At 40.4% G+C, this 27,365-nt stretch overlaps 1 protein-coding gene across 1 annotated transcript in view; it reads left to right on the forward strand.

Moving 5' to 3' along the window:
• The window catches only part of PDGFD (platelet derived growth factor D), a 383,342-nt gene extending 366,612 nt beyond the window's left edge, over window positions 1-16,730 (forward strand). The window contains exon 7 of the mRNA XM_077484355.1: window positions 13,882-16,730. Coding sequence (XP_077340481.1) covers window positions 13,882-14,010 — 129 coding nt within the window. The 3' untranslated portion in view covers window positions 14,011-16,730. The remainder of the gene's footprint in view (window positions 1-13,881) is intronic.
• Window positions 16,731-27,365: the final 10,635 nt, after the last annotated feature.

Genomic DNA, 27,365 nt, shown 5'->3' on the forward strand with positions numbered 1-27,365 from the left:
TTTATACAGCAATCAGTGCTATTTAAATGCACTGATTCCTGTGTAAATGACACTGGCAGTGAAGGAGTTAACCACTAGGGGGCGAGGAGGGGTTATGTATGATGTTATGTGTTTTTTTTATTGTAGGGGGCGTGGCCTGTCATGTGACGTCACTGATCGTCTTTCCCTATATCAGGGAACAGACGATCTGTGACAGCCACAGTAGGATGCACGGGGAGAGGTTTGTTTACGCAGACCTCTCCTCGTTCTTCAGCTCTGTGACCCAATCGCGGGACACCAGTGGGGATTAGGTCCACTGGTCCCGCGGTCATGGTCATGGAGCACAGGACCGGGTGCTTGTGCCCAGCCGTGCCATTCTGCCGGCGTATATGTGCAGGAGGCGGTCCTTAAGTGGTTAATGTCAATGGAGTTGATTTACTAAAACTGGACAGTGCAAAATCTGGTGCAGCTGTGCATAGTAGCCAGTAGCTTCTAACTTCAGCTTTTTATGCTGGGAATAGATACAAACAAACCCAAGGATAAACCGAGGAAAAAAAACAAGCTTTACTTACCACCAGCCCACAGACAACCAATTAACCTGTATAACAATATGCGTTAAAAACAGGCGTTTAGTCTGCACACACTTGCAAATGCATGTGTAAGCCACAGAGCCCCGCCAAAGCACCCCAGTATCTGTGGTACCTAACACTAACTTATGAGTGTCCCACAGTGGAGGCACATACATTCTGATGGGAATGCCTGGTGTAAGGAGGGACTCTACTGGGGGCACCTGATGTAAGGAGGGACGTGGCAAGTGACAAGCTCAAGGCTTCCACTGATTTTGCATTATGTTGAGTTGAACTATTTAATTTTATATTACAATCTAATAATAGAAATAATGTGCTTCAATCATCCTGACAACATACCAACTATGGTGCCGTGATGATTGAAGCGCTATCACCAGGTGTTTGGAGTATATCTGCTAATTGTTAAACTTTCTGGAATACACATATTGCTAATGTGGTGTAGGATCTGGGCCAGCTGTCCCTCCATCCCTCTTTCTTTTCTTCCTTCTCTCTCCTTCCCTTCCTATCACTTTCTTTCTCTCCCTCTCTTCCTCTTTCTCCCTCCATCCCTCATTCATCTCAGACTCATACCACACCCCTTTGAGTCATGCCCATTTAAGCCACACCCAATCATTTGTTTAAATCACACCCATTTTTCACCACAAACCGATATGTCATGCCTAAAAAGGAATGCCTGCACCCTAATTATAATAAGACTCCACCTACAGACAAAAAAGTGTCCCTATACATTTTTGGACACTGTTGGCAACTATGCCAGTGGGACCCTGGTACACCCATCTACTGAGAAGTTTGGTCAGAAGTTGTTTTCATGACTACTTTTGGCTAAAAAAATGAACTTCTAATGTGGAACCAAGGCCAAGGCCATGCTATGCACTAAAAACTGACTGCAGAAATGTAGCAGCAGGTGATTTGGACTGATCAGTGCAATGTTGAAATATTTTGACTTAACAGCAGGCAGTTTCTTTGCCAGTAGCCTGGAGAACAGCACATGAATGGGTGTTTGCAGGCAAAAGTGAAGCATGGTTGGAGGTTCCTTGCATGTTTAGGGCTGCATTACTGCACATGATGTAGGAGATTTGGTCAGAAGTAATAGTATAGGAAGTTACTTAACTGTTATGCAACCCAATAGGCATTTGATTAGTTCAGAATTAATTCTGCAGCAGGACAATAACCCCAAACATACAGGCAAAGTCATAAAGAGCTTTCTTTATTACACAGAACAATGTTCACTGAGCTAAATAAATAAGATGAATCCTCTTTCATGTCATAGTAAAATAACGCTTGTTCCTTGAACACGATTGAGTATTCAAAGTAAATACAAGCTCACTTTGTGTTTGCCCCAATTTATTATGAGCTGAACTCAAAGATCTATGACTTTTTCACAAAAGGCCTTTTTCTCTCAAATATTGTTCACAAATCTGTCTATATCTGTGTTAGTGAGCACCTCTCCTTTGCCGAGATAATCCATTCACCTCTCAGGTGTGGCATACCAAGATGCTGATTAGACAGCATGATTACTGTACAGGTGTGCCGTTAGGCTCGCCACAATAAAAGGCCACTCTAAAATGTGCAGTTTTATCACACAGCACAATGCCACAGATGTCGCAAGTTTTGAGGAAGCGTGCAATTGGCATGCTGACTGCAGCAATGTCCACCAGAGCTGTTGCCCTTGAATTGAATGTTTATTTCTCTACTATAAGCTGTCTCCAAAGGCAATTCAGAGAATTTGGTAGTACATCCAACCGGCCTCACAACCGCAGATCACGTCTAACCACACCAGACCAGGACCTCCACATGCAGCATCTTCACCTCCAAGATTGTCTGAGACCAGCCACCCGGACAGCTGCTGCAACAATCGGTTTGCATAAGTGTACATAGAAAAAGTTGTAGATCTTTGAGTTCAGCTCATGATAAATAGGGGCAAACACAAAAGTGTTGCGTTTATAATTTTGCTCAGTGTGTATATATATATATATATATACAGTGGTGTGAAAAAGTGTTTGCCCCCTTCCTCATTTCCTGTTCCTTTGCATGTTTGTCACACTTAAGTGTTTCGGAACATCAAACCAATTTAAACAATAGTCAAGGACAACACAAGTAAACACAAAATGCAATTTGTAAATGAAGGTGTTTATTATTAAAGGTGAAAAAAAATCCAAACCATCATGGCCCTGTGTGAAAAAGTGATTGCCCCCCTTGTTAAAACATACTATAACTGTGGTTGTCCACACCTGAGTTCAATTTCTCTAGCCACACCCAGGCCTGATTATTGCCACACCTGTTCACAATCAAGGCATCACTTAAATAGGAGCTGCTTGACACAGTAAGGTCCACCAGAAGATCCTTAAAAGCTACACATCATGCCGAGACCCAAAGAAATTCAGGAACAATTGAGAAAGAAAGTAATTGAGATCTATCAGTCTGGAAAGGGTTATAAAGCCATTTCCAAAGCTTTGGGAATCCAGCGAACCACAGTGAGAGCCATTATCCACAAATGGCGAAGACATGGAACAGTGGTGAACCTTCCCAGGAGTGGCCGGTCGCCCAAAATTACCCCAAGAGCGCAGCGACGACTCATCCAAGAGGTCACAAAAGACCCCACAACAACGTCCAAGGAACTGCAGGCCTCACTTGCCTCAGTTAAGGTCAGCGTTCATGCCTCCACCATCAGGAAAAGACTGGGCAAAAATGGCCTGCATGGCAGAGTTCCAAGGAGAAAACCACTGCTGAGCAAAAAGAACATCAAAGCTCGTCTCAATTTCTCCACAACACATCTTGATGATCCCCAAGACTTTTGGGACAACATTCTGTGGACCGATGAGACAAAAGTGGAACTCTTTGGAAGGTGTGCGTCCAAGTATATCTGGCGTAGAAGGAACACTGCATTTCATAAAAAGAACATTATACCAACAGTAAAATATGGTGGTGGTAGTGTGATGGTCTGGGGCTGTTTTGCTGCTTCAGGACCTGGAAGACTTGCCGTGATAAAAGGAACTATGAATTCTGCTGTCTACCAAGAGATCCTGAAGGAGAATGTCCAACCATCTGTTCGTGTACTCAAGCTGAAACGAACTTGGGTTCTGCAGCAGGACAATGATCCTAAACACACCAGCAAGTCCACCACCGAATGGCTGAAGAAAAACAAAATGAAGACTTTGGAGTGGCCTAGCCAAAGTCCTGACCTGAATCCTATTGAGATGTTGTGGTATGACCTTAAAAAGACTGTTCATGCTCGAAAACCCTCTAATGTAACTGAATTAGGACAATTCTGCAAAGATGAGTGGGCCAAAATTCCTCCAGGACGCTGTAAAAGCCTCATTGCACGTTATCGCAAATGCTTGGTTGCAGTTGTTGCTGCTAAGGGTGGCCCAACCAGTTATTAGGTTTAGGGGGCAATCACTTTTTCACACAGGGCCATGATGGTTTGGATTTTTTTTCACCTTTAATAATAAACACCTTCATTTACAAATTGCATTTTGTGTTTACTTGTGTTGTCCTTGACTATTGTTTAAATTGGTTTGATGTTCCGAAACACTTAAGTGTGACAAACATGCAAAGGAACAGGAAATGAGGAAGGAGGCAAACACTTTTTCACACCACTGTGTATATATATATATATATATATATATATATATATATATATATATATATATATATATATATATATATATATATATATATATATATATATTAGGGCACTATATGCAGTGGTAAATAAAATAAAACAATAAAAACCAGAAGATTATATATATATATACCAGAGGTTAAATCTAAAACAGAGAAGCTCTTATTCTCTGGGGTCCCCCACTGGCGCTTCTGGCTCCTCCTGCCTTCAAAATGCCCCAATAGCAAGCCACAAAGTATAGTATAGATTGTCCCTATAGCAAGGTAAAAAACCTTTTGCCTTTAGAATCTCTTAAAGTGATTCTAAAGGTATAAATATATATATATTTAAAATAAGCATGTTTTACAGTACTTACCTGCTCTGTGTAATGGTTCCCCTGCCGGCGCTGTCTGCTCCTCCCTCTTGCTGAGTGTCCCCAATAGCAAGCCTCTTGCTATGGAGGCACTCGAGCAGGCTCACTCTGGAGCAGTGCTCCTGTGAATTGTCCATTCACCCACAGAGCGTGCCTCGACCCCACCTCCCGCTCTCTCCTCTCCTGGTTGTGATTGAGAGCAGCAGGATCCAAACCTGCTGCTGTGTGAGCCAGTGAGAAACCCGGGAGAGACGCTGCTCTCCTGCACATCACTGGACCGAGATGGTGCTCAGGTAAGTAAGGGGCTGTACCCAGAAGGTTTTTTACCTTAATGCATATAATGCATTAAGGTGAAAACCCTTCTGCCTTTAGAACCACTTTAACTAGTTTTGACCGCCTCCTGTAGATTTACTGCTACAGGACTGCCGCTGTGTGCAGAATCATGTATATATACATGATTCTGCATTTCCAAGTAGGGGACACATGCCCTCCCGGCTGTGCTGTGATTCGTCATAGCACATGCCGATCACTGGGTCCCAGCCAATGATTGACCGCTGGCATCCGGTGATCAGCTCTGAGATTCACCGAACACAGCTCTGTGAACAACACAGCTGTGTTCAGTGACAGGAAATCTCTTTTGTTCATTTCCTGTTAAAGCACACATTTAACCCACTACAGTGACAGTGTATAGTATTAACACTGATCACTGTAATAATGTTATTAGTGATGTCAGTGGAAGTTAGTTCCCCCCAGCATCAGGCATTGTCAGATTGCCTGCCACACTATTGCAATCCCATTATCAGTCGCTGATCACCGCCATTACCAGTATTAAAAAAAAAATTCCAGTATACTTCCCATAGTATGTAGACGCTATAACTTTCACACAAACCAACCAATATACAATTATTGGGATTTTTTTAACCAAAGATATGTAGCAGAATACATTTTGGCCACAATTGATTAAGAGATTCGATTTTTTTATGTTTTATAGCAAAAAGTAAAAAAATATTGTTTTTTTCTTTTTCAAAAATTTTAGTCTTTTTTAATTTTTATCGCAAAAAATAAAAAACCCAGTGGTGATCAAATACCACCAAAGGAAAGCTCTATTTGTGTGAAAAAATTATTTGCATTTTGTTTGGGTACAGCATCGCATGATCGCGCAATTGTCAGTTAGACCCCATTCACACCTGAGCGTTTTGTAGCTTGAAGCCTGAAGCTACAAAACGCTAGAGGGGAAAAATTATATTATTCTCAATGGAGATGGTTCACAGCTCCACTCCATGTCGCCTGAAGCCGAACGCCTGAAGCTCAAACAAGTTCCGGAACCTTTTTTGTCGCTCGAATTGAGCAGATTTGGGCGTTTTTCTTCTTTTAACATTGGTGACCTTTTTCCCTGCACAAAATCGCGGCAAATCGTGGTAAAAACGCAGTAAAAACCGCAGCGAATTGCGGTAAAAAAACACTGCAAAAAATGCTTGAAAACGCTACGCTCAGGTGTGAATGCAGCCTTAAAGTAGCTCAGTGCTATTTTAACTATGTCAATTAGTTGTTTCAGCACTAATACATATTATATCTTTGTCAGTTTTCTGTTCGCGGTACGACGTCAATAGGCGACTCTTCGAAACTCATTAGCATCAGTGAATTCCCGCATTCATAGTTTTTCGAAGCTCTCGTTTCCGTTTGCAATTCACGTACAATGCGTCTGGCTCGGCTGTCACAGGTAGGGTTTTCAGTTGAATTTTCATTTCACACATTGTTAGATATCTTGTCAATCACGAAACCTCGATATCATTCGTAAAACCCTACACACAGCCGCAACGTCTGCCTATAACATTATCATACCAAACATTTCTTCATTTTTACCTACCGCACACCGATGCAAAGACACAGCTTCGTTTAGGCAAAGTGAATCGATGTCACTCGTGAATTTACTGGACAACGATCAGTGCCATATCAAGGCCTGAACCATTTAAAACCATTTCAATCATTTCAGTAATTTCAAATCATTTCACTTTCACGTACCGCGCTCCGATTCGAATCCAGTCGCATCCATGATGCACCGATTTGTCCCGGTGCGCCCCAGTTGTCTTTTCGGCCTCATTTCAGTACATGCTCCAGAGTCCCATTCATTGTCAGTCGCAGGTTGCGGCTCACCGGTTCATGTCTCTGTCATGGGAAATCGTTTCACTGTCACATATCACGTTCCAATACGAATCCAGTCGCATCTACGATGCACCAATTCGCTCCGGCGTGCCCCCGGTATTTTTTGGCCTCATTTCAGTACATGCTCCAGAGTCCCATTCGTTGTCAGTCGCAGGCTGCGGCTCACCAATTCATGCCTCTGTCATGGGAAATCATTTCACTGTCACATATCACATTCCGATACAAATCCAGTCGCATCTAAGATGCACCAATTCGTTTCGGCATGCACCAGGTATTTTTTGGCCTCATTTCAATACATGCTCCAGAGTTCTGTTCATTGTCAGTCGCAGATTGCGGCTCACCGATTTGTGCCTCTGTCATGGGAAATCATTTCATTGTCACGTATAACATTCCGATACAAATCCAGTCACATCTGGTTCATTGTCAGTCGCAGCATGACCGATTTGTGCCTCTGTCATCACAAACATCTCATTAATTTCACTGTCATATACAGCGCCCCGATTAGAATCAGTCGCATCCGCGATGCACTGATTCGTTCTGGTGTGCCCCAGTTGTTTTTTGTTCCCAGTTGGCTTGGTCTAATTTCATTCCATGCTCCACAGTTCTACTTGTAGCTTGTCGTCCGACTCATCGTTTATCACAGTCACGACATACCTATTCGCGCCTATATCACGGCAAACATTTCACTCATTTCATTTCACACACTTGTCGCTTGAGTCGAATCCACTCATACCAACAATGCATTGATTCGCACCCGTCATTTCAGCATTACAGGTATCGTTTGCATGTTGCCTGTCATTCCCCCCAAGTCCGGCAGTTACTACAGATCGAATCCTTTGTGCATTTTCTATTTTTCGTAAACATGACTCCACGGATGTGCGACCTCTGATGCCTGACACCAAAAAAAAAAAAAAACCCAGTCTTCCTTCTAAGTTCAGCCAGGGTCTTGATTCATTTGTTAAAAACCTTCGCCTCACTGCTACTTCCCCTATAGTCATGCAATCCGATGCATGTTGGTTTCGTTTCACTCACTTTACAATCGGTTCGTATCAGGATTCATTACATACAGTTACAAAGATTCGTATCGGTTTCATTTCATACACGCTACAGCCTGATTCAAATTCAGTCTCCTCAGTGGCACAGCGATTCATACCGGGTTCATTCCGTACTCTCCACGGTCTGATTTATATTGGATTAATTTATTATACTCTACAACCGGTTCGTATCAGATTCATTTCATGCAACCGATTCGTATAGGATTCATTTCATACTTACGACCGATTCATATCAGATTCATTTCATACACATCCAAGAACAACTTCTTGAAATCATTGCAAGCACACATCCAGTCACAAACTTCTTGCAACCGCTGCAAGCACGCACCCAAGCATACACTCCCTGCAATCGTTGCAAACACATATCCAAGCACAAACCTCTTGCAATCGCTGCAAGCAAGCATTCAAGCACAAACTTATTGCAATCATTGCTAACACACAGTTCTGCATAGCTCAGTAGATTGCTTTAAGAAAAGGCCTGGATACTTTCATAAATGTACATAATATAACGGGGTACTAATATTTATAGGTAAAGTTGATCCAGGGAAAAATCCGATTGCCTCTCAGGGGATCAGGAAGGAATTTTTTCCCCTGCTGGAGCAAATTGGATCATGCTCTGCTGGGGTTTTTTGCCTTCCTCTGGATCAGCTGTGGGTGTAGAATTGGGTATGTTGCATTGTACGATATTTTATTTATTTATTTATTTATTTAATTCTATGGACTGGATGGACTTCTGTCTTTTTCGACCTGTCTAACCATGCATCCAACCATAACTTCTTGCAATCGTTGCAAGCATGCATCCTAGCATAACTCCTTGCAATCCTTGCAAGCATGCATGCAAACTGGCATAACTCCTTGCAATTGCTGCAAGCACGCATCCAAACATAACTTCTTGCAATTGTTGCAGGCACGCATCCTGGCATAACGTCTTGCAGTCGTTGAAAGCACGCATCCAAACATAGCTTCTTGCAATTGTCCCTCTTTAGTATTGACACAGCCTTGCCAGCATCTCGGCGTGGGTCCCAGGTCACGTCAATAAGAGACTAAGCAGGCGGAACTCTGCCTACCTCGCCCGGTACATCCCCAATCCTCGGGTAGAAATGGCACAAGCATTCACCAAACTTGCTCAATAAGTTAAGCTAAAACTAATAAAACTACACCGCTACCTGAATGTTTTTACCCCCTTATTTTGGTATACCGACCATCAGACCAGGGCACACTTCAGGTCTATTTCGTGTTGTAAGCCCTTGTACACACGGTCGGAGATTCCGACAACCAAATCCGTCGGAGTAATTCCGACGGATTAATTCCGGGAAGAGGTCCGGATGTGATGTTGCATACACACGGTCGGACTAAATTGTCATAAAATCCGATTGTACATAACGTGATGACGTTATTTCGTTACAACAGGACTACGTTCAGGCTAGTAGCCAATAGCTTTGGTCTAGGAATTTGATCTGAGCATGCGTGGCACTTTGTCCGTCGGAGTAGGCTACACATGATCGGAGTATGTCCGATAGGAGCATTTTGTCGGAAATTTTTACCGGCAAGTTGGAAAAATTGGTCCGTCGGATATCCCGACGGAAACAGTCCGATGCATGCCACACACAGTCGGAATATCCGACAAAACGGTCCGATAGGAAACATTCCGACGGAATCTACAAGGGCTTAGTCTTATGGTAAGTCTATTTGTTCATATCCATATCGGCCATAGGACTTTGACCATAAATATATTATTAGATTGTAAACTCTTCTGAGCAGGGCTCTCTTAATCCTCCTGTATTGTATTCTAACTGTATTGTCTCCCTTTTATATTGTAAAGCGCTGCGTAAACTGTTGGCGCTATATACATCCTGTATTATAATAATAATAATAATTATAATAATTATTTATATATATATATATATATATATATATATATATATATATATATATATATATATATATATATATATTATAAATATATATATTCATATAAATATTAAGACAATTTTATACTTTTTTAGGATATAGTATATGTTAATACTGAATGGATAAGGGTATGGACACACTAGTACAATTTCCAAATATCTGATGCATATGAGAACATATTTTTTGAGGATGCTTGTGGAATTATTTATATGTGGTCTGTGCATGTTACTGCATGTTACTGCACATGATAAAGCTTTATAGAAATGCCCTCTAAATGCATTGTAAACAATTCAAAAGCACATCCCAGTTGCCCATTCTGTAAATGCACTTATGAGGCATCTTACACTGTTTTAGTGTTTCTCATTCTGAAAAAGGTTGTGCTATTTTCCAAACCTTTCAAAAAAGATTTAAACATTCATTAAGCATCCCCTAAATGACTTGAGTGTTTTTTTTTTTGAGATTCAGGAATTTACAGCTATGCAATCTCAGTGGTAGAATTGCTAAAATCAAGATGTTGATTCTCACACAGAATGTCTTTTTGGTAAACACCTCCCAGTGGCGCTGCCTGATACATGTTTAATAGATTAAACAAGCTGATAAGGACTTTGTGCAGGCAAAGCTAGTAGAAAAATCTACCAGGATTTGGGCAAACCCAAGGACGACTGTGGTTTGGACACTGAAGTTTTGTTAATATTTTCCCCTATCTTCAACAGATTCTTAGTGTTATAAATATGCTTTGTGAAATACTACTTGGCCACACCTTGAATTGTTTTATTTAGGTAGTTGCAGGTCAATTTGTGTGCTAATATTTTGCATTACTGTGCTTTTTATGTTATTTTCATCTTGTTACAAGCATTAAACAAAATACGCACAATTTAAAAAAAAGTGTTTAACTTTATGCATTCTATGTGTAAGGTGTACACAGATTTTTACTGCTTTCTGACTTTACAATATTTAGAATTTTTTTTTTTAATGCAATATCAATAAAAGTAACACTTGCATCTCCAAGTATACACCTCACTTCTCTATCATTAATAATGAAGTTATTGTCATATTATGCTGGAAATGTTTTTTTAAAATACATTTAAGTAAGATTCGCTCCTAATTATTATAGTTTGCATTTAAAATCGTAAAACTTGTACCTGTATAAAAATCTGGGCCCAGAAATTTAACACACATTCTTGGATAATACATTAATGAAAGAAAGATTCTATTTGAGAATTATATTCCACCTGTATTTATGTTTTAATGCCAATAAATTGCATTAAATTATAGAGTGCACCTAAGTAACAAAGGGACATGACATCTCAGTTTAATAATTAGGCATATACATATTAAAAATCATGTTCTGCAGTGGAAGTGCTTAATTAAAATTAAACATTGCATTGCTCATTTAATTATTGTCTTTGAAAATTATGGTTTGTTTGCAGCACGTGTCAACAGCATAATAAATAGCATGTTGGAAATTGGATAATTGTAATAATTACACTGATTTTCTGTAGACAGTAAACATTCTGTTCAGCGGCTCTTGCACTGAAAAGGATAACTTTAAAGTAGATCTGTTCCCAGACTATGCAAACTAAAGTATAAACGTATATTGAACTAGCAGTAAAAGCACTTTTAAACAAGCCTTTATTCACATTGGCAGCTATAGACATTGTGTATCTTGAAAACTCTTAAAACTCTTAAAGGTTTTAATTTTATTAAAATAGTTTTAATAAAATGCCAGCCCTCTGATTTAAATGACCAGAAGATTTGTTATGCCACTTGTCTATCAGAGCCGTTTATAAGCAGCGGTTGATAAACCCCACTTGATCATTTTCACAGCCCACCAAAGTTAACACTCTCACCATGTATCCTGGGCTCCTCTGGCCCACCTGTGGGCCAGGGACCAGCATGGTGGGTGAAACAGAGGGAGATTAATGAACATCTGTTCACTGATCTCCTCTCTGGTGAATGAACTCAGAAGTATTATGTCACTTCTAGGTTTGGCTCTGACTTTTCCCAACTGCTGTGGCCAGCAAAGAAGCTAATGGAGAATGATCTCTGTTCCATTGACTTCAGTGGCGTTTAGGCGAGACAAAATGGGAGTCCAATAGTCCCATGATGTTTCAATAAAGATAACTTGCCATTACAGCAAGCTATAACATATAAGGGGCTGTTGTGATAGCATCAAAACTAATTGCAAAAAGTACAGTGATTGCACTACATGTTACACATCGCCACAAACATTGGAATTGATACAGTAATTCTAGGGTCATTATTCATGGCGAACTGTAAACAAAACCTGCAAAGGCTTGTAAAGTGATGCCAGTTGTCAATTTTGGGTGTCAAACTTTGTTGCCGTTTCACGACCATGTGAAATTTACATGCTTGTCTTGTTGGGCATCTATTTACTGTCACAATTTGTTTGAATATTTATTTGCAAATGTTTGCCGTTCAGAATTACTTAAATCTCAAATTTAGTTGATTAAACTTGTTTTTGCTTTATTAACACAAAAATAAAGTTGTGTAGGCATTCCCTATATAATTTTTAGCGTTAGTAATAGGTGAACACACAAACTTTTTTACTATGTTTAAAGGATAAATCCCTTAATCTTCTTAAATTCAACACCAACATTTTTTATTAAACTCATGAAGTGCTCTTCAAATTTTAACTGTTCCTCAGTGACTACATAGTTATTTTGATGTACTATTTTGCACACTCTGTAGGGTGAACTTAAATTATTAATATAGTCACCAATAAGCTGAACTTGACAACGTTGGCTGCCTTCTCTATCTCGTGGCATCCTACTACATTCCTGATGCCTATCAGTGCCATAGAATAGTGCCACCCATCAGTGCTCATCAGTGCTGCCTATCAGTGCCCATCAGTGCTGCCTATCAGTGCCCATTGTTAGTGCCCACCAGTGCCTCCTCATTGGTACCACCTCATCTGTTCCGCCTTATCAGTGCCCATTAGTGCAGCCTCATCAGTGTCCATCAGTAAAGGAGAAAATGTATTTATTTACAAAATTTTATAACTGAAACAAAGAAAAACTTTTATTTTTTCAAAATTGTGCACTCTCCAGTTTTAGTAAATCCACCCCATAGCTGGGTGATTGAAATCCAAACAACTTCATGTCATTCAATAACCTAAATACATTTTTTTCTTTGCTTAGTAAATGAGGTAAAGTTGTGTTGAATTTAACCATCCAATCATGTGCGAGCAAAAATTAACATTTCTTGTTCATTTTCCTAACATAAAGGTATTCCCTACAAAGTGAATGTTCACTTTATTCTACCTCATTCATTAGGATAAGTGAGGATTCACTATGCAAAGTGAAAATTCACTTTTAAAGTGAACATGTTTTATGCTTTTAGTAAATCAGGGTCATTGTGTGTGAAAGAAGACAACCACTGCTCCTCTGCTATACAGGCATACCCCACTTTTAAGTACACAATGGGGTTATTTACTAAAGGTAGAAAGTGCAAAAACAGGTTCACTTCTGCATAGAATACAATGAGCTTCTAACCCCAGCTTGTTGAATTAAACTCAATTTTGTAATAAAACATGGAAGCTCATTGGTTTCTATGCAGAAGTGAGCCTGATTTTGCACTTCCTAGCTTTAGTAAATAAACCCCATTGTGTACTTAAAAGTGGGGTATGCCTGTATTTTAATAAAGTCAGTATATATTTTCGAATTATTATTTTTTTCATGTATTTATTGTAGTCAAACAGTTTTCAGTTTGGCAATGTGTGGAGTTTTTGTTCTATTACTTACTCAAATCTTGAAAAAATAAACGTATGTTATCACATTTTGAGAGTCTTAAAATGCACCCTTCTTCAGGGCCCAAATCATGGCAACCTGACTAGTACTGTTAGGTGAAAAAGGCCTGATAATGTAAGCAGAATGTGCAACCTTGGGAATAGTCCTGTGGTTGGCCTACTGCAGGGGTAGGCAACCTTGGCCCTCCAGCTGTGGGGATACTACAAGTCCCATGAGGCATTGCAAGACCTTGACAATCACAGGCAGGGCTCCTAGAGGTAGAGGCATGATAGTTTAACCACAGCTGGAAGGCCGAAGGTTGCCTAAACCTGGCCTACTTTATGTTTGTCATGTTTGGTGCTCCTACACTTTGAAATAGTCACAGCTTTCCATTTGGTATAGTTGGCACAGAATTTGTACCTGTAATAATGACTTTTTTTCATATGTTCATTTGTCTTAGGTGCTGAGGGTTGTGCCTGAAGTTGGCTACAATAAGAAAAAAAATGGCAAGAATTTGTCTATCATAGACATCCAGCTGGAGCATCATGAAAGATGTGATTGTATCTGCAGTTCCAGACCACCTCGATAAAAAAAATGTACAATGAGAAATAATGGAATAAGTTCTTATTGATTCATGGACTTTTACTGAACTGTCATGATTGCCTTCCAAGGAATCAGGATTTTATTGACTTTCAGATTTCAATATGTGCTGTGCTTGAGGATAGTCTCACTCCGCTTGTTAACACAATTGTTGCACATTATGTGCAGTCTTATAGCCTTAAAGTGTACCTGTCATCATCAAGCAAAGAACTCACATATTTTGTTATTTGAAAAAAAAAAAAAACGTTTGCCAGTGGAAGACAGTTCACAATGAACCACAGCATGGCACAAACTGTTCATTGTGATGTTACTGGTTCTGATCCATTTCATAAGCTCCATGATTTCAAATTAGGGTTTGTCTCACCAATTTGTTTCCTTCTGGTTTGAATAACAGAAACCCTGTAAACAGACAGTAAGCTCTGGGTTGGAGTATTTTATTTTTTACATAGAAGATCTACAAATAACCACCTTTAAAAAGAAAAACTTCTTAAAACTTAGAATTTTTAAGCAAATCTTTAAATCTGATGCATCATTTGTATTTGCTCACAAACCTTCCTGGTAATAATGTACTAAAGAGGTTTTTATTTTAACATTGACCTGAAAGCTTGTGTTCCATCAAAACATCCAGTCTTGTTCAGGAGATAATTCTGTTTTTAAAATTACAGTGTGAAAACAATAGGTTTATATTTAGCTTTACCAAATCTCCACTGGCTGCCTTTGGGTTTGTGCCGATAGACAAACGAAGTGTGATTTCAGGTTTATTCCACTGGCATTTCACTGATGATCAGTTGGAGAAGCTTCTGAGATCATTCAAAGATTCATTGACAGGTGCAATTGATCTCCTTCAGATCTGCATTTGACCTCCTAAGATGCATTAACCTGCTTTTCATGGTGCGTTTGCATTCCCATTGACTTTTTTGAGAAGAAATGCAGTGTGAATAAAATATATATGTTGATGTGGGCCCATATAGTGTAATTCCAGCTAAAACCTTTCTTTTAGTGTTAGATAAAGTGGGAATGGGTTGGAGCCTTGGTTTGTTTGCTGTCTGTATCCTCTTTTAGAAGGTTCCCCTATTTTCCTGTCTAGGTGACCATAGTCCTCAATGGTGGTTCCACTAGGGAGCCAGAGACAATAACACCAGGCCAAAGGAAATTTGCCCAATGAATATACAGTATAGAAAATGCACTTCACAGATGGAAATGGAAAGTTCTGTTCACAGCAGTTCCAGCTGGTAAGCAGAAAAAGGAAAGGGAAAAACATACCATATAAAAGACACAGCAATACAGGACATAAGATCTAACCCTTTTCTAGTCTATGCAGAAAAATTCATGGCTGTTCTCATTTTTGCTAAAAAGTAAAGGCACAAAGGATTCCATTTTTACAGCTGTATTGTAAAAGTAATAAGGTAAGGAAATGAAACGAGAAAAGGTTTGCTGCGAATGTTGGCTTTTTAAAAATAATTTAAGTAAAGCTGTGTTCACCTCAATTATCCAAATATGCCAGAGACAATACAGTTTTTTTAAATTGCCTTGCATGCGAGTGCCTTTCTTTTTACATGAATAGAACTTTGCTTTATTCACTATGCTAAGGGCTCTTTCACAACGATGCATTTTTGATGCACTTTTGTGCAATTTAAGGCCCTTTCACACTGATGCGCTTTTGATGCGTTCCCATTGACTTACTATAGAAGGTGCCTTTTCTGGTGTGCTTTTGAAAGATAACACCAAAGATGCAAAATAGTTTTCATGCTCTTTTGTTGCCCTGGAAAAGCATAGCATAACGTAGTGTCAAAGGGGCCTAAGTGAAAATTCTCTACAGCCCCTTTCATATTGATGCACTTTTGCTGGAAAAAGACAATAAAAATACTTCCCTTTAAATGCGGTGGAACTCCTCACATCAGTGCACTTCGGGTGTGGTGCATGTTGAAAAGTCCTGAGCTGCATCTTTGGTGCCCTGTTTCAAAAATGCATCCAAACCACACCTCCTATTCATTTCTATGTATACCAAACACACATTAAAGAGGGAGTCCACCTACAAAAAAATTATTAAAAGCCAGCAGCTACAAATACAGCAGCTGCTGACTTTTAATAAATGGACACTTACCTGTCCCAGGGTCCAGCGATGTCGGCAGCCCAAGCCACCATTCTCATTGAGGGAATCAGGAAGTGAAGCGTTGAGGCTTCACTTCCCAGTTCCCTACTGCACATACGCGTGTCGCGCTGCACATCATAAATGGTCCCCGCTATCTCCTGGGACCTGTGTGTTTCCCAAGAGACAGCGGGGGAGTGAGTGAAGAGGCATGACTCCCGCGGGAGTCTATTCCCAGAAATGGGTGCAGATACCTGTATTATACTGAATTGAATTGAAACCGATAAGCAGAAGTTCCACTTTTGGGTGGAACTCCGCTTTAAAAAAAAAGCACCGCGGGTGCATTTTTTGAGTCACATGTCAAAGTTTCATGCTGAGAATCAGGAAACCAGAAAATGCACCAAAAATGCATTGAAAACGCAATATGTTTTTAAAAACGCACACCGTGTTTTTAAGTGCATCATTGTGAAAGGGCCCTAGTTGTTTTGCAAATCAACCTTATTGTCTTCCAGTTAAAAAAAAAAAAACTTGAAAGAACAAATAAAAGAAATTACAGTATATGAAATATAACATTGAGAAAAATTACAAGCAAATAAATTAATGATATAACATTTTCTAAACCACAGCTCTCTAATATAAAAACCGAAATTAAACAGCAATAATTTACTTACCAAAGCTTAAAATAAAATGTGACACAAGCTGGAATAATGTTTACAGTCACAATTATACAAAAACTTTTTTTTAGATTAGTTGCCAGCATAGAGTTTGGTTAATCAACAGATAATAAGTAATGAACCAGGTAAGTAACAAATATATGTTCATTTTCTTTTACCTATATATAAACTAAAAATCCAAGTTATTTATTTTTTTTTATTTTTTTTAGGGTAAGAGCTACCTGGGGATAATAAAGAGAAGGGCATGCCTTTATAGTAATAATGCATGGAGACTAATTTTCTAAAAACTATTACATCATGTGCTAGTGCAGTGCGCAGGCAGGGAAAACCAATAGTCAAAAAGTAGATCATGTCCCTTTTTTTTTTTTGATAATCACCTTCAGTGTACACTTCTGTTTTGGAATTTTATTTTTAATTACTAAACTAAAAGAAGGTGACTGGTGAGAAAGAAATGTTTAGGACTTTTGGGTCATCATTTTGCTCATAGTGCTTATGTTTTATTTTTTCTTACTAGTAATGGCGGCGATCAGTGACTATGATATTGCAGCGAATCACACTAAGTGACATTTTGGACACTTTTTTTGGGAACAAGTGACACTTAATATGGTGATTAGTGCAAAAATATACACTGTCACTGTACTAATGACACTGGCTGGGGAGGGAGTAACATCAGCGGTGATCAAAGCGTTAACTGTGTTCCCAACCTGTGCTTGGTTACTGTGTGGGAGGTGCTTGTACAATGGAAAAGCAGAGATCCATGTTCCTGCTTTGCAGAAACACAGGAACAATACCTTCCCTACTGACAGAATGGCCGTCTGCCTTGTTTAAATAGGCAGACCACTCTTCTGCTTCTGTCCCAAATGATCGCTGAGTCCTGGACCTGCTGATTGACTCGGGTTTCCGGTGGCGCACGCCAGACCCGGAAGTGCAGGATTATGTGCTAGGTATGTGATCCTGTGCAGGAGACCTGCCTTGTACAGTATACGGTCGGCAAGCAGTTAAAGTATGACCCAAATTTGCCCACAGATCTCTCTCAGCCCCTCTAGAGCATTAATTCTTGGATTATACCTGTAGAGGGAAATAGCTTTACTTCCTGTGATCTCATCACCAAGCTTCTAGAATTCTTGCAGGGAGTTCAGTTTCTACTGACCCAGGCACACCCCCAGAACTACTTCTCACAAGAACCTACTGCCTATACTCAGTGTGTGGGTATGCTATTGAGAGCCAAAGCAACATCATTGTTTAGCTGTGAAATAATTGAATTTATGTACAAAGTCACAAGTCCATTTGGTTCAACCAATAGAAAAAATAAACATATAGAATACCTCCACATGCACAATCCCTATACTGACGGTTACAAAAAATCCTTCCTGATCCCCAAGGAGGCAATTGGATATTCCCTGGATCAACAATCATTGGAGAGGGCAGAGAGTGGTTAGAGATAGGTGGAGTTCCGTAGTTCAGTAGGTAGTGCTGATGACACTGCTTGGGATTTTAGAAGAAAAGGCATTGTGTTGTCAGCTTAAATAGGAAGTTAGGAGCTCGCTGGATTTCTGGCAGATCAACATTTATTTTCCTGAATTTGCAGTATTTTAAGGGATAAAACACTGGGAAATCTTGGCCAGCGTTTGCCCAGACAAACACTTTAAGCCACAAAAAGCCCTGTTAAGCAGGAGTTTTTTATTTTTTATTTTATTTTAATGGGAACTTGTCAGGGATTAAATAGAACAGCAGCCATTTTCAGCTTCACCTCCAGGGCATCATTTCCCTTGGTTTATTACCTGATGAGCCATTGACCTTACCCACCGAAGCCAGGAATCCAAGCCTGCCTACTTGTGCCAAGTTAGAGACTCACTAAGTAGTATAGAAAGAATGAAGACCCCCTAAAGGTTCCATCTTTTAGAGCCTTGTGGGCACTGGCAGCTCCAATATTTCTGTTGACAAGCTCTTTTGAAGATTGCAGTAAATGTGTTTAATAGGTGGTATGTGCGCTTGTTTTGCTATGTTGACCAAAATTAGACTTTCAAAACACACTGCTAACATATTTCATAAAAATGATTGCTGTATAAAATAATAATGCATGCGTTTTGCAAAGACTGAAGAATATTGCAGCCGTTAAATATTGCCTTAGAACAAGTTCTTTTTATCTTTTTTTTTTTTTAATACAAGCAGTATTTTTTATTATTTTATAATGTTGAGTACATTATCAGTATTACGAATACATTATAAAATGTAGCATTTTAGTCAGTTATGACAAAAGACAAAAAAAACAAAATACAAAAACAATTGCTTCTTTTTATGTTTTTCATTTTTCTTTTATTATCTCATCGAGCATCTCAATAATAAACAAATTTAATGAATAAACAAGTTATGCATTTGAGAGTTAGAGACAAGAAAATCAGAAAAATATTTTACCGTTTTTTTTTTTTTTTTTTTTTTACAGAATGTTTACTACACCTAAACATATAATTTAAATAATCTTCTTTAAATTAAATAGTGTTGCTGTACAGTGCTTCGTAGAGTGTTCTTTATTTATACTGAACAATGTTCTGAATTAAAAATATTTTTTTAATTACAAAAAAAATAAAGAAAAAGCATGCCATACATTATAATGTTTATTAATCTGTAGTTTGATCAACATAGTGATATAGTGATGAACTGTATTGGGTTTCAGTAGTCCCTGTCAGTTTTTAACTTAAAATCAAAGAAAAGCCAGACACTAACAACTCTTAAAATCACCCCCCCCCCCCTTTACCTACCTAACCTGCATACCCTGTATAAAAAAAAAGATCTGTGTACTTACCTATTTTTGATCTGCTCCAGTCCAGTCATGTGATTCTGCAACTCTGGCTCCTCTGTGTCAGAGAGCGGTTGCTGCAGGGGAGAGGAGGGAACACCAACATTTCTGGGGCAATGGGAACCTATGGGTGATGTAATCGTTCCTGTAATTCACAGCCATTGTCCCGCGCTCCCCTGCACAGGGAAACTGGAGCTACAGAATCACATGACCGAGCTGGATTTTTAAAAAAGGTCATTATACAGATCTTTTTTTATATAGGGGATGTAGGATAAAGGGAGAATATTGGGCAACCGAAAGGACCCTCCCACTTTGCAATGAGGGAGAAGATTGGGACCCAATGCATCAGCTAACCATATATTTAAGTAAGTATAAAGAGGTTTTAAATTAGACTTTTTTTCTAAACTCAATTTTTGATTATTAAGGGAGAGCAGACGATTAAGGTGTAATGCCTGGAAATCAGCTCTAAAGCAGAATTAATCTTTAATTTCTGCATTCTCTGAAGAATTACTAGAAAAACATTTGCATTAATGCTAAATTGTCCTCCAGTTGCTGCATTGATGTGTCCCAGGTGGTCTACAGCAGGACACTAGAGCAGGGGTGTCAAACTGGTGGCCCTCCAGCTGTTGCAGAACTACAATTCCCATGAGGCATTGCAAGACTGACAGTTACAAGTGTGACTCTCATAGGCAGAGGCATGAAGGGACTTGTAGCTCTGCAAAAGCTGGAGTGTCGCAAGTTTGAGACCCCTGATCTAGAGGCTCTTCAACGTCTGTCTAGCTCAGAGATCATGAGCTTTTCTCCACCTCCTTCTGTGTATATCAGGAAACTCAACTCTTGGCAAAAGGATGAGAGCATAGTGCTACATAGATTAATGTAGCCCCTCCCAGTCCTACCCATCCCCATCACTTCCCCTTGTTTTCAGTCCCTCCCTCTAGCAGGAGGAAAAGAAGTTAAGAAAGACTAGGCAATATGGTGAGAAACAGTATAAGGATGTAACATAAAGCAGAATACAACACAAATGCATTTGTTTAAAGGGTAACTCCACTTTCGTGGGGAAAAAAATGAGCAAATAAAGAAAAAATAATATAGCGTATACAATTGTGACACAAGATAAAAATGACCTTTCCTTTTCAATCTGCAGCCGCTATAATTTTCTGAAAATGCAATGCAATATGGCTACCTAGAGGTGTTCTGTACACATTCTGTGTACGTCCCCCAGAAACATAATTTCCTGCATGTGTGGTTGGCTGACTTTCCCAGAATTCTGGACTAAGATACCAGTCAACATGTGAAAACCAAAAATGTAGCGCTAAAAAGTGAGTGTACTCTGAAGCCAGAGGACGAATTCTATATAAGTATAAACGACCTATGTTTCTAATAAGAAAGTTATAAGCTTATTATAAAGCACATTTAAACATCATAAACATAATATGATAACTGTAATAATGTGAAAAACAGCAAAACAGCAAAAAGCAGTGCATGGATAATATGATGACAATGGAATCACGTAGCATAAATCCTGTCTGGATAGACTTATTCTCAGTTCATAAGTATATCCATAGATCTCCTTAAATAAAATAAAATGGCCAGTCCTCTCATATGAACCAAGGCAGGCACGGACACCAACGACAACAATCTGTTTGTCTGTAGCAATCTCTGAAATACTCTATAGGTATAAGGTAGGTACTCTTACCAGAAATGTTGGACCTACATGCCCTACGGCAGTGGGTCTAAAAGGCTTGTAATCCTGAAGGAGTATATTCCGACTTCAAAATGGAGATGGGTCGTGATGTAGCGTCCTCCTATAGGCGTCCTTGGTCCTGGATCAAGGTAGGTGAAGTCACTGAATACCAGCCGCTGTTTTCTCCCATTCAGGGGTGGTAATATCACTGAGGCCAGGTGTATTTAAATTTCAGCAACGAGGCCAGTACAGAAGGCATATATCAGGAAAAAGAAAAAGGGCTCCGGATGGTGTAGGTCAAAAAAAACTATTGGTTTTATTAAAAATAGACATATTGTACAAATATAAAAAGTGATCACAAAAAACGAAATGCATAAGAAATAAGCAATGTGGCGTGCAAGTAATGCTTCCCGACGCGTTTCGACACAAGCGGTCATCAACAGGGCCCTGTTGATGACTGTTGTTGACACCATCCGGAGCCCCTTTTCTTTTTCTTTTTCCTGATATATGCCTTCAGTACTGGCCTCGTTGCTGAAATTTAAATACACCTGGCCTCGGTGATATTACCACCCCTGAATGGGAGAAAACAGCGGCTGGTATTCGGTGACTTCACCTACCTCGATCCAGGACCAAGGACACCTATAGGAGGACCCTACATCACGACCCATCTCCATTTTGAAGTCGGAATATACTCCTTCGGGATTACAAGCCTTTTAGACCCACTGCCGTAGGGCATGTAGGTCCAACATTTCTGGTAAGAGTACCTACCTTATAACTATAGAGTATTGCAGAGATTGCTACAGACAAACAGATTGTTGTCGTTGGTGTCCGTGCCTGCCTTGGTTCATATGAGAGGACTGGCCATTTTATTTTATATAAGGAGATCTATGGATATACTGATGAACTGAGAATAAGTCTATCCAGATAGGATTTATGCTACGTGATTCCACTGTCATCATATTATCCATGCACTGTTTTTTGCTGTTTTGCTGTTTTTCACATTATTACAGTTATCATATTATGTTTATGATGTTTAAATGTGCTTTATAATAAGCTTATAACTTTCTTATTAGAAACATAGGTCGTTTATACTTATATAGAATTCATCCTCTGGCTTCAGAGTACACTCACTTTTTAGTGCTACATTTTTGGTTTTCACATGTGTTTTGAATTTTGTTTGTTTGGGTGTTAGCTGCTAGGTTCACTTAAGTAGCGCAGTGTTTTCCCCTTTCTTTCATAAGATACCAGTCAGATTTCAGGCATTCCCTGCAACAAAAACTTTCATTTTTGGTGAGATACTCCCAAGAGGAAATCACATCTAAAGGGATGCAGGCCCGGCGGATTTCCTCATTAGAGCTCTGCAGGTGTTGCAGCTCATTGATAATTATGAAACCACTCCCATTAGATTAATTTTCCCACATGGATACAGATAAACACACAGGGATTTCTTCTGAATAACAAAAGGTAGGAATCTGTAACAACGTTTGTTATAATCCCTGTAAAGTACATAGATCACCCAATTTTTTTCTCAACAAAAGTGGAGTTACTCTTTGAGGCTGGGTTCACACTGCAACACGTTCTGGCTCACAGCAGTAGTCCGGTCTGTCTCCATACAATGTTTCTGGTCCGATTTCAGCCTGAATTTTGTGCTGCATTTGGACCTGAAATGGGCCAAAAAACACACAGGGCTCATGTGCAAATTTGCGCTGCGAAGATATGTGAACCGGCTCCATAGAGAGCCAGTCACAATCTCCTGCTATGCAGGGAAACCATCATCCAATTTGCAATAGTGTGAGCCCAAGGTTAGGAAGTGACAACAATGCTATTCATTATTTCACGGGTGCTGTTTTCAACATTGTACGGTTCTGTTTTAACTGGAGGTTTATGGAAATAGTATTCCAGGAGTATATTTCACACTTTTCATATTTTAGTACTTACTGCCTCTTACAATCTAATGCATATATAAATATTGTTTCTATTTCATTTTCGTGTTTATTTTATTGTTTCAGTGTATTTCCTAAACTAAAAATAAATCTGAAATACCACTGTATTTTCATGTCATATCGGATTGTTGTTTCTTTTACTTTTAATTGTATTATACGTTGTTGTAAGTGATATTTATAGCTATTTGGGTTCTCAATACTGGAAAAACAGTCAGACAAGGGTAGCCTAATAGCATGGATTAAAAGAGATAATTTAGAATGTATTATGCACTAACTTTGGTGATCTGTTTATATTGAATTTATAAAGAATCCATAAAGAATCTATAACTTTGCCAATTTAAGGTAAAGTCGTAGAGTCCCTTACTAGACCACACCCACACTTATGCCCCATACGTTTACCGTGATCTGTGAAGCGCCAGGTCCACAGGACTGCTCTCGAGTGTACGCCCCAGGGGGCGCGCAAGAGCAGAATTCCGGGGGGCGTCATATTACGGCCTCTCAGAGTTAAGAAACCGCCCTGTAGCCATCATTCGGCTATGGGGCGGTTGTTAAGTGGTTAAAGTAAAACAAAAACATAATGCCTAAATCAAGGGGAAGTAAACAGGGTCTCACTGAATGTTGTTCCTTGACATTTATTGTATGTGTTTACGGAAGTGAGTGGAAGCGACCTCCTGGAAGGGCAGAGCGCAGGAGCAGGTTGTGTGTTATTGAGGTCAGCTGGTGAACTCCTTCCTGAGTCTTAGCAGTTTTCATGTCCTAAGGTCCATCCAGGAACTAATAGAGACATTTATCATACAACAATCTGGACGCTAAGATATTTATTGAATTTTCAGTTGGCAAGAGAAAGAAAACAGGACGTTATCAACATTTGTAAAGAAATTTCAGCTGTAACACCCATGTTACTCAAATGGAGTTATGGTCACAATGGTTATTCCCCCTTGGATCTGATTATGTAGAATTTTTACTAGGATGAGAAAATCAAGCATGCTGTAAACCAGGGATCCTCAAACTATGGCCCTCCAGCTGTTGCGAAACTACACATCCCATGAGGCATTATAAAACTCTGACATTCACAGACATGACTAGGCATGATGGGAATTGTAGTTCCTGAACAACTGGAGGGACATAGTTTGAAGACCCATGCTGTAAACCATTGGTGATGTATCGTCGTGGAGTGCAGATGCATTATCACTGAGACGCAGCTTTATGCCAGAGCTGTATGAAAAGATGGTGGCTTGTCTGGTGTGGGGACCTACAGGATCAGGACATTCGTTATCCTATTGGTAAATCGATATTGAATTTCTATGCTGTTGTCCTTTTCAATATTGATTACAAAGACTGAGGATATTATACAAAGGCGATTGTATATTAGGAATCCGGAGAGTGCAACTCCTAGAGGGAGCGGAATCACATGGTGTGGTGATGATTGAACATCTATTCAGCTGATGATTCTGATATGAACTGTCACACTGATATGCTAAATCACTCAGCACCAGGATTTATACACCGGGGGGCGTGGCCTGACCTGACTGGAAGATGGACGCTTAGTTCCATAGCTCCTGCCGACTCACGACAAGCTATCAGCTTAACGGAGATATTAGCTACCCGCAGTGCATTTTCTCATGGGGACTGCCTCGCGGAACTCATCAGCATCCCGGTCCCGTTCTCCCAGACGGAATTCGGGGACCCACGGCAACACGATCCCTGACTTGTTCCGCGCCAACAGGGGCAATATGGCGACCGCAACCAACAGGCCTCCACACGATCTAACTTCTACCTCAAGGGGCCCACGATCGTCTCCACCGCATTCTCCAGCATTAGCTTTAGAGGACGACGCTTCACAACACCAAGCTCCTTTATCTTCTCAACCACACTTAAACATCCACGACCTTAAGACGATCGCTGCGGATATTAAGGACACGCTCTCGGCGGCCATTTCTGAGCTCCGCTTAGACATTCGCTCACTGACTGAAAGGATAGGAGCGGTAGAGGATACGGTGTCCAAACAAGACTCACAGCTCCGCAAGACCACTCATCATGTGGACACTCATACCCTGCAACTCAGGGCATTACAAATTCACTTGGAGGACCTCGATAACAGAGGAAGACGCCATAATCTTCGCGTCAGAGGCCTCCCTGAATCTGTCGGTGTAGATCAGATCATTCCCTCTGTGACTGAAATTTTAAATACCTTATTGAATAGGTCTCCTCGGACCCCCATACCCATGGACTGGATCCATCGAGCCTTGTAACCCAGAGGAAGGGACACAGATCCCCCACGAGACATTGTTTGTTGTCTCCCTGATTTTAAGCTAAAGGAAGAAATTCTCAAGCAAGCCAGGGAGACACCACAGATCACCCATGCAGGCTCCACGATCCAAATCTATCCAGATCTTTCCAGCATTACCCTGCAACATCGAAGGGACCTGAAACCATTACTGGAAATACTCCGCAGCAATGGCATTGCCTATAAATGGAAGTTTCCGTTCGGCCTCTCAGCAACAGTGTCGGGTCGCACGGCTCTCCTAAGGGTACCTGAAGACTTACCTCAGTTCTGCCGCACTCTCAATATTCCACCTGTGGAGGTACCCAACTGGTTCGCTGATTTCCGCCGCTCGGCGGTGATGAAGGACACGCACCCAGTATACCCTATGGAAGCTCAGGAGAGTGGCCTACGTCGGCGCAGATCGCCTTCTGCTTCAGAGGCCCGAGACATGCGCGGGGGACCCCGCCGCAGCCACAGCCCATATTACACCCAGAGCTCCCGGAGGGCTAGAAGAGACCGCTGACCGAACATCTGCATTACTCTATCCGGGACCCTAGCAGCTGCACTCTCCTTGGAGGTATTTTACCTACCATTCGGGCCTCCCCTTACCTTCTCCTGGCTGAAATGTATTTCACTTTTCACTGAGCTGACCTGAACTACCTGCTGTTCGAGTTTCATTTCTTTTTCCTTTTTTCTTTTTAACTTTTATTTGAAAACTGTGCTCGTTCAAACGGTATTGCTACCTATGGAAACCTTATTCTTTCCATATAGAATACGAACTGCATAAGTAGCCGGTGCACTTTCCCTCACTTTTTTTTTATTATTTTACTCTTTGCTCCGCATACCCTGTGGGGGACTGGTAATGCTTTTCACCCAACGGATCTTTCTTCTCAGAGTTTCCGCAACTGTCATCTGAAACTACATTCCCCAAAACCCTCTGCGGCTACAAATCCGTCCCCTACAGGATGTTGTCTCCGGAAGTTACATGGCGTTCTCATGAAGTTACCCGGCGACACGTCTGCCTATATATAGTTCCCAGTTTACTTGACCATGATCGAGGCTCTGACATCCCGCGGTAGTGCGGCTCTAACTTTTTAACGCCCCTACTTCCTGCTGTTGTACTGTAGCTTCATTCGCCTCATTGTGGAATGTTCTTACGCCTGACTGGATACTCCGGACACTTGATATTATATGGGCTTTAGCCACTATGACTGCCGCATATCCCGTAGCCTTACAGGTACTTCAACTCTATTGTTGTAATAACTCCTCTCTTTTTCAACGTGAAGCATTCCTCTGGCCTGGAAATGTTTGTTCTGAGCCCTTTCCCGGCCTAGCATTACTATCACTGATGATTGCCGATGCTCTGTTAATTGCATATGGCAATATTTTATTACGATACTCTGCCTTTGGGCTACAAAAGTAAGTTTCTTTTTCAGTTTGTCCTAGAAGGTTTTTCCTGGTTCTGTACCCCGCGGGGGGTCCACGACACTTATGACACCTCAGACGGAGTACTTAGCCAAGTCCTTCTGGCAAGTTTACAATGGTCCTCCTGCTTGTACAGTTATTTGTTTGTTCAGTTGGCAGTTTATCGGCTTCATATTTTTGCCGATATGTATCTCATTATTGTGCCTCGGACGAGTCCTCCGGATCCCAGGATTTATACACCACTTTTAGATTTGATGATGGATTTGGATTTTGTGGGAATTTCAGAGACCCGGTTCAACAGCTCTCATGATTGGCTGGCAACCATTCAAGGGTATACCCTTAATCACAAGGATAGAGAGCGTAAAAAAGGGCGAGGGGTGTGCATATATATCAAGAATAATGTACAAGTGAATGTGAGAGATGACATAACTAGGAGGAGGTGGAATCCTTATGGGTGGAGCTCCAA

Source organism: Lithobates pipiens, unplaced genomic scaffold, assembly GCF_037356315.1.
Source record: "Lithobates pipiens isolate NorthernLeopardFrog02 unplaced genomic scaffold, aLitPip1_a1.2 Scaffold_16, whole genome shotgun sequence".
Lineage (NCBI taxonomy): Eukaryota > Metazoa > Chordata > Amphibia > Anura > Ranidae > Lithobates > Lithobates pipiens.